Genomic DNA, 8,786 nt, shown 5'->3' with positions numbered 1-8,786 from the left:
TTTTCACAGACCAAGGTTAGCTATACTCTCCGTTTCCCTGGGTATTATTGCTTAGATCAGCATACATGATGCTGATCGGGGTTTGTGAAACGACAGGATAGTTTGTAAATATAAGAGCTTAGTAGGAACTATTTTTAAATTTATATCCCTAAGGATATAAACCTATTAAACCCGGACGTTATACACTCAATCATTTACTGTATAACCATAACCCAGCTCACAGTCATCTATTATCATATATCCATTCGGGTGTAACCTAAAATCATTCCCGGATGAAAATAGTCGCGTTAAGAAACTGTCCTACCCTGATATTAAAATACGTTCTTAATATCAGAGGTAATAGGTTTGAACTTTTAAAAGAGATACACTTTTCCAGATTTTGTATCAGAGGATGGAACAATATGCATAATATACATCGAAAGAGTCGTACATGCTCTCCTCTCACCCATGCCATGTTTTTGTTAAATTTTATTTTGCTTAAGTGTAACACGAAATGGCTCCGGGTATGTGTTGCAGCCAGCCGGCTGTTTTCGGGATGGCAGCTGTAAGCAGCACGGAGCCGCTATGCCAACCTTGTATTTATGATGCTAAATTCAAAGGTGAGTCACGTATTACCGTTAAAGAAACAAGCTACGTTACGCAGAAAATAGCAGTACTTATCAATGCATAATTTACATTTCGAATTTATTTTTGAAGAGAAAAATATCATACAAATCTTTATCATTCAATGTCATATACACTATATGAAATTTGTGAAAAGCTTTTCTGAAAATGGGGATTCTTTATTTTGTATTTTAATTAAGTAGTATTCGGGTAACAAAATCATCTTAAAATTTACCGTTAAAAAATATTTCGTTTTCCTTGCTGCCAGTAGATGGCAATGGGCCGTATTATATACACAGTCTGAGTATCCGCAGCACCGTCGCGGTGCCAGACGTTGTAGTACTGATTTTCGTATTAACTCACAGTAAATCTAGACAGCGCTTTCACAACCGGGTTATAATTTGGTGAGGCTGCTGCAAAAGTTTATGAATAGCGTATTACTGAAATGTTTTCCTGTGTTACAGTGGAGGTGAATGTTGAGAAACCCCTGCAGCCCATTCACCTGAGTTGTGAGCAGGTGGCATTGGAGATGATGAGTCTGTGCTGCCAGCTGGACCTCCTCATCAGAGCCCAGGTTCAACAGGTGAGGTGGAAAGACTCTGCAGTGTCCACAGCTCCTGTCGGTCCTCATCATTATGGTTCACCTTTATGGATGCGTCAGACAAAATATTTCTTTGCTTAAACCTAGATGTGACCGTAAAACAAGTCATACCTTTAATAACAACCCTAATCAAACCTACCAGTGATTGTAGGCGATTGTAGTATGAAAACAGACATCAAGCCCCAATGCCTTCCAATATTATCCTTCCTCTGGACTGAAGAAGGATAATATTGGTTTAACGGTAAATCCAAACCAACCTAATTAACTACTCAGATTGGATATACCTTAGAATGACAAAAGCTTGTCTTGTAAAATCCTGGATGTTGGACAATCATATAAATTCAGTGTTTTTTTTAGACCAACAGACCAACACTGCCTAGTAGCTTCACAGATCCTGATTATCACTAACCTTTTTCTGTCTAGTGTTTTTTCAGTTAAAAAGGTGTAGATAATCTTAAAAGGTGAAATGAGTCAACCTTCATGTTTGTACTAAAATCAAAGATAATAACAATTTACAGTCACCTGTACACTCCTTGAATACACAATTATATATCTTATTGAGAGAAATCACAGTTTTACTACATTAGGCTTTACATACAGATATGAGAAAACAGTTAAGGGTTGTAGTGTGGAGCAGAAAATTGTTTTTGTACTCTTGAGCAAAGTACTTTGGATAGACATTTCCCGTAAAAAATGTGTCATCACTGTAAATTGTAACTGTTACTTGGTTTAATTACACCGGAAAGGAAAACTTTAAATTAAAAAATGGCTATAGATTTTGTGTTATAATAACCTTTCAGAAGTGATCTATAATTTCTATTACACTGTAGAACGAGTTTTATTTGCAACGTGCTTTAGAGAGATTGTTCCTTATTTTCTGTCATTTACTGTATCATGACTTTGCACCAACATTTGCTTTTACCTCAAGGAGTTTGAGGCACTGGATTTTGTCTTTGTAAGGATGAAGAGAAAAAATGTTTTGTTTCTGTTCTGATGGCATTTTTGCATTTGATACTGGACTGGAAATGTAATACACTCTCTCTTTGTGCTAAGTAGAAGAAAGGTTTCTCCCCTTACTTACTTTACTCAATGCTGCTATTCTCCACAGTTCCAGGAGCAACTCGGACAAGATATTAGTCCAGTTGAATCAGAATCTTTCCACAGACGAGGTGAGCTTATCCATGGGACATTATTCACCTTTCTGGTTTATGTTGTGGTGTTAAGAGCATGCAGTCACTATGTTTTACGGTGATGAATATGAATAATGAAATATGATGGTCCTGCCTTCTTCAGTGTGGTGAAATGGCAAGAGCTAATTAAGATTTATTCCCAGTAATCACCCCTTCCTATCTAAATATTTTCCTTGTAAGGTACATATATACACTCATGATTAATAATGATGAACCTTATCAGGCTGAAAAATCTGTGGCTGCTGTCTTGGGTTTTAATATATACGAAGTGGAATTAGAAGTCTGTTTAGACAGTCCAGCTTTCCAGGGCTGTGAAACCGCCAGAACTAATTAATATTCACATTTGCATAGTCCATAGTGACAGTTTAATCTTAAAAGACACCATGACACTTTCAGGGTCATGGTGTCTTTTAATAGCAATCCATTTGTACTTACCTGTATGTCTGTCTCCTTATCTATCTTAGGCAATGGTTGTGGGTTGTTGTAATGTTCCCTTTCCCAATAATACAGGCACCAAGATAATAGAACGAATGAAACAAATTCTGGAGCATCTGCCCAAACCTGTTCCACAGCTAGAGGTAACAACTGTTTTTAGTTTTTTTATATATAAATTGTTAAATACCATATATACATTTTATATATTAAACTCCTTAATGATGAAAGTACACTTCTAGTACACCCTAAACTGATGTAGTTGCTTGTGTTGTGTGCCAATGGCCAAGAATCAAAACAAGAATCAAAAACATCTTGCCTAAATTGAATTATCTGCTGTGTTTTTTACACTTTTCTAAGGTCTCATCAAGTTTCTTTCTAGTGTTTCTCAGCACATACTTTGTACAGTTTCAAACTGTAACTGCTAGTGAATTCAGATGTGCAGCACACAGGACTAAAAGCACTTTTGGAAAACATCTTCGTTTGACGGATGTCAGCTGAACAAAATGGTGGTTTATGCTTAATGCAGTTTAAGAAGGCAAGTTTCATTATTAAAGACAATGACTTGTTGTGCTCTTAACCAGGATTACCTAGATGCAGTGGGACTGTCTACAATGTTCCCTCGAGTTGAGATCTTCATCATACACGGGAGTCCTGTTGACATGCTGGAGAATCCTCCCATGGACGGTGAGAGCTGCCTGCTGTAATTATCCACTACAACACATCACATACGTGGTATTTCGGTAAACATGAGGTAATTCGTCATCTCGCCAAATTAAGGAAGTAACAAAGAATAAAAACTGACTTCTTGAATATGGACAGTTTTGTTAACCAGAACTTTGTATTTGATGCTACAGCTATGCCTGACAGAAAGATGAACACCAATTGAATTTTTTAGTAAGCATTTACTTTTTCAGTCTTTCACTACATTCAATCAGCAGAATTATTCAGAATGCCATGTTATTTCCCTCAAATATATTGATACTCTTAAAATGTCTCTTCTGTTTTTCCTCTACGCCCAGTCCTTGTTTACTGTAAAATTTTATTCAATAACAGAATAAGAATAGAAAACAATTTAACTAGCTAACTTTCAAGAGCGACACCTCCTCACATATCTCTTCTTCGGCACTTTGTAGTAAGACTTCAAGCGATGCCCAAATGGATAGAGTTAAAAAAAGTGTTTGCCTTGTTGTAATTTATTTGACAAATAATCAACAACTTTTAAATCCATTGTTTCTGTTGCACTTTCACTTAATGTAAAACTTTGAAAATCATCTTGAATAAAGGCTTATGCGCAACAACAATAATAATGCTCTCCAGCACTGTTAGTTTTGCTATCTCCATAATGCAAGGTCTTATTTTTTGTTTCATTTAACAGTAAAGTTTCTGCAGCTGAACACCCCTACACACCCTGGCAGTAAAAAAGGTGACCGAACACTAGGATATCTGAACATTCTTTTCAATATGGCAAGGCTTGTATCTACAGGTGAACAGGAATTGAGAGGGCCGGAAGATGAATTACATGCTGTTTTATTATTGCAGACTATTTTCCTCACATTGGGAAGATGAACCAATTACTTGTCCTGAGCCAGCAGTTAGAAGATGATGTGAAACACCTGGGCAGCCACAAATACATAGCACACCAGCTGTCTGTTTTATATGTGAGTGTGCTTAGTTCATACCTCTTTGCTGCTTTCTGTTACTATTACAAATGTAAAAATAGATCTGTGATGCAGTTCATTTACAGCAATCCTTTATAATCATTTTGTGGAGTAAAATGATTTGAGCAAGGCCTTTTAAAGTTCAAATCACAAACACAACTATATTGGGGCAGAATTTCTTTTTATTTTGTGCTGAACTTATTAGGGTTGATAATAGCTACTTACACCCTATAAATAGCTCTGTATTATTATTACAGGTGTTTAAACTCCTTAATCATTAATATTACTGTTTAATGTCTTTGCATTTTAATTTGGAGGGTTGAAATTTTCCATTTCTTTTGTTGAATTTTACACTAAACTCTTAAACATAACTTCTACAGGTGGGTGGCTGAAAGCAAACCATTAAGGCTTCATAACTTACAATATTTTCTACTATTTCACTTCATAAACACAATTGATTGTTTTTTGTGACCAGCTAGATTCACCATTTGTTGGCAACTGTGATATTCAAAATCATTAAAAATTAACACTAGTTGATACCGTCACGAAGCGTCTTTCAGGACCCTATGCAGACAGAACAATCCGGAAGGGAGTGAGAAAACACGGGGAAAAAGACTAGGATAGGGGCTGGAAGAAGAACAGGGGGCGTGTCCAAGGTGCGCTGGTGTTTGGGTGGGGGGTGTGTCCAGGGCAAACAAGTCAAAGGGAGTCCGTAAAATAATCCAGGGAAAGCCAATGTCCAAAGCCGGGTGATCCATCCTGACACAGACAAATGTAGTTAAAAGCCAGAGCGGGATCCAGTGAAGGTTTGAGGGAATAAAAGGGGGTAACGGGACCAGACACTCCAGTCCCAGACCCAGAAGGTCAGGATGCTGTTGTGAAGCCTATGCTGTCGAGTCGCTCCTGGACTCGCGGGTAGGCGGGCTTCCAGGCGTCCATCTTCCAAAGCCCAGCCCAGATTGGCAGGAACATCTGGCTTTTATAGCAGGGGGGCAGGAATCGAAGGCAGGTGCAGGAGATAACGAATTAAACAAGGAAGGGCTGAAGCATCCTTAAGAGGAGGGGTTTACGATCGTGACAGATACGCAATCCAAATACACACAAAATGGACAAAAGCACTGGTTCTTGTTGGATCTTCCAAGATTGCTTATTTTCATTAACGCTGGTAATTGCTAGTCTGTAAATTACCCCATTTTATCAAATTGGAATTTCTTTGGCCACTTACAACCTGTCTGTTGTCTTTAACTTGTTACAGCAAGTTATCAGCTCTTTCAAAGGCATCACGCCACTATCCATTCTCAAGAGGGACATTGAAGCCAATTTCAAGTCATTGAAACTGTCACTGGCCACAGAGCAGGAATCCAAGCAAGAGCCCCAGTTGCCTGCACATTACGTCAGCTGGTAAGACCATAGATGCAGTCCTCTCCTTTGTAGGGGAGGTGACTAACCTACCACATCTCTTCTTTATTTTAATGACCATATTTAGTGAGCAGTGACAAAGCAGGTTGGCACCTCAGACAGAAGCATGTTCTTTGCTCTGTTAGTGAACTACTGAGAAGTGGGTGTTGGCACCACTGAGGCATAACTACAGACTCAACTGTTGCAGGCAGAAGGTCCTATTTCTGGAATTTTGTACCACAGCTGCTTCAGAATCCTATTACCCTGTGTAATATCAATTAAAATATGTTTCGGGGCTCCCAGGTGTCTCACCCTGAAAAAGTGCTCTGGTGGGTATGTCCATAAATCAATTGTATTTCTATAGCACAAAAAATGAAGGACCAACTTTCTTTCCTACAGCGAGGCTAAGCAATTACCTATTTCAGTTTGCCTTATACGTAATGTTGCAAGATGTGTACTTGAACTGCTCTGCACTGCTCTGGGCAGGTAGGCATCTGGGTGATCACCAGCATATAGCACTTTCACAGTGAATAGGAAGCAGTAATGTACACCAGTATGTGGTGAGCATACTGGTGCACTTTGGCTGCCATTGTATCATCCAGGTATTGTACATTGTGATGATTTTTGGAGGGGAACATAAAAAACGTTACAAATGAGAGGAGGCTGTTTGGCCCATGTGGACAGTTCAGTAAATAGTAGTCAATAGATCCAAGGATCACATCCAGCCATTTCTCTAGCTGGTCCACACTGCCACATGTTGAATTGGTGCAATTATTATTATTATTATTATTATTAAAATGTTCTCAATTGCAATGGACCCAAAGTAAAATCTGATGCCCTCTAGAGGTTACTAAGTACAACTCTGGCTTTGGACTATGCAATCTATTATAACTCTTGTTGTCGACAGTTATATTGCTCAGGTCTAAACGCTGGTTTGTGTCTTCGCAGGATATTGAATCTGACCCAGAGCCTTATATCGTTAGTGTCGTCTCTCCCCGAGGAGCTGACGGAAGTCCTGGGTCCAGCGATGTCCTTTGTCGCCAGCCTCACATGACCCCTGCCCGCTCAGCTCCTGCTGCAGGGGCTGGGTCACCTAGCCCTCCTGGCCCATGAAGTGGGGTCAGCAGTGACCGAGATACCGTCACAACTGCAATCCACCCACCAGCTCCAATTACAAACCCAGTTCTTCATGGTGGCTTTCTGCTTGCATCGATTAAAGAGCTAGAAATCTGCAGCTAGGGGGTAGATTGAAGAGTTGGCTTAACACAGGTCATTCAGTAAATTACAGTAGCGTACTGTAGTATATGAGTATAGTATAGATAGTACAGTATGTAATTTCAGGGTCTAAGTTAAATTCTTATAAATAAGATAATTATTTTAAGATTAGGTTTAATATTGTAGTATGCATGTGACATGCAACTTTGGACATATCTCAGGTTAGGGATCGTTTCGGGACCATGGTGTCAGAGTAAGTTGGTATTGACTTAACTGCTCCAGACTATTATTCCAATGAACAAATGCAGTTACTGTACATTGTTTTCAAAACTCATTGCAATTTTACTTGATTTGTTTCCTTCTTCCTTGTAGTATAGTTATGAAAATTTTGAAAAGGTTATGAAAACAGGTAACATAAGAACACAACTCCTGATGCTGCTGTCAGATTGTGGTTAACATTAGATCATAATGAAGGCTACAAACAAGAGGAGGCAGTTTGGTCCATCTGGCCTGTTGAGTAGATAGTAGTTAATAGATCTTACGGTCACATCCAGCCAGAGAACTCTAAAGGAAGCCAAGGTACTGGCTTCAGCCACATGGCTGGGTAGCTGGTCCATACTGGCACATGTGGAGTTGATGCAATGAAGCAGTGTTTATTATCATTATTATTATTTTAACTGCAGTGTTATTGTCACCTAAAGCAAAGATTCAGTATTATGAACTACTGTGTTATAGTGCAGATGAACTACAGCATATGTATAGACAAACCTACAGTAAAAGTTAAAAAAGCAGATAAATAGACAAAATTATGCCTGATACTGCAGTAAACGGATACAGTCCAGAGCCCTAACCATGTAACCTAACCATACTGCTGCCTTCTGAGGTTTGAGTGACCTTCTGATCTGTTATTGCAGATCTCTTTCTATACTGTTTGTTAGAAGTATTAATTTTTGTTTTGTTTTTTCCAGGTGGCAGCTATTTTTTTTAAATCCAGTTTAATGTTCATTGATTCTGTATAGGCCCTTATCACATCCATAATACATCTTGATTAAACGGAAAGCATTTCAAAAGTGGTTCAAGTACCATTACACATAATGGTGAAAGGTTGTGTCTACATTTTCTAAAGCATTGAGGGATGTGATACCAACACTGATTAGAATGTTGTTTATCAGAAAGTAACTGTTATGTGACTGTACTGTATCTCTTTTAATAAAGCTATACTGTTTGAATTTGTCAGGCCTCCTTCCCTGTTAAAAGATAACATTTTATTATTGCTCTTAACAAATTAAAGTGATTTCTGTCTATTCAAAAAGCTGAACACAAGTAGGCTCCAAATGGTCTATTTTACAAGTAGGAAAAAGGACATTTGCACAGGTTCCACATCTGGATTCATTATAAATCCATACGTGCGTTTCGGAAATACAGACGTTGGAAGCATGATGCTGGTTTGAACATTTTATAAGCATTTTATGATATGGTGTCAGTACTGATTTTCTATGGTATATGACAGAAGATACGACCGTCTGAAATGAAACGGAATTTGTGATCGTAGCAAAAGGTAGATCACAACAGAGCTCGTGTCTTATTCCTAGGTTTTGAACCATTTTGTATTTGTCAGAAGTCGTAAAATGTTTATATACAGTACATCTATGACATGGGTTTGATGTACTGCTTGTATGATGTACT

General features: G+C 38.4%; 1 protein-coding gene across 1 annotated transcript; it reads left to right on the top strand.

Moving 5' to 3' along the window:
- Positions 1 to 493: 493 nt before the first annotated feature.
- On the top strand, positions 494 to 8,333 carry LOC148836086 (uncharacterized). The gene is made up of 8 exons (XM_088913273.1): positions 494 to 599; positions 1,068 to 1,186; positions 2,313 to 2,373; positions 2,905 to 2,972; positions 3,411 to 3,513; positions 4,369 to 4,487; positions 5,743 to 5,888; positions 6,834 to 8,333. The coding sequence occupies exons 1-8, from the start codon at positions 494 to 496 to the stop codon at positions 6,937 to 6,939; spliced, it is 828 nt and encodes a 275-aa protein (XP_088769399.1). The 3' UTR covers positions 6,940 to 8,333.
- The last annotated feature ends 453 nt before the right edge of the window (positions 8,334 to 8,786 follow it).

The sequence above is a fragment of the Atractosteus spatula genome, chromosome 4 (genome assembly GCF_055471065.1).
Source record: "Atractosteus spatula isolate fAtrSpa1 chromosome 4, fAtrSpa1.hap1, whole genome shotgun sequence".
Classification (NCBI taxonomy): Eukaryota; Metazoa; Chordata; class Actinopteri; order Semionotiformes; family Lepisosteidae; genus Atractosteus; species Atractosteus spatula.
Note: the sequence above shows the minus strand (reverse complement) of the source record. Positions and strands in the feature narration are given on the sequence as shown.

Bases quoted from the DNA above. Each gene is read 5' to 3' on its own strand.
- LOC148836086 (XM_088913273.1), top strand. From the start codon at position 494: ATGGCTCCGGGTATGTGTTGCAGCCAGCCGGCTGTTTTCGGGATGGCA. The intron at 3,514-4,368 runs GTGAGAGCTGCC...TTATTATTGCAG, and splicing joins GGAGAATCCTCCCATGGACG to ACTATTTTCCTCACATTGGG. The intron at 4,488-5,742 runs GTGAGTGTGCTT...AACTTGTTACAG, and splicing joins ACCAGCTGTCTGTTTTATAT to CAAGTTATCAGCTCTTTCAA.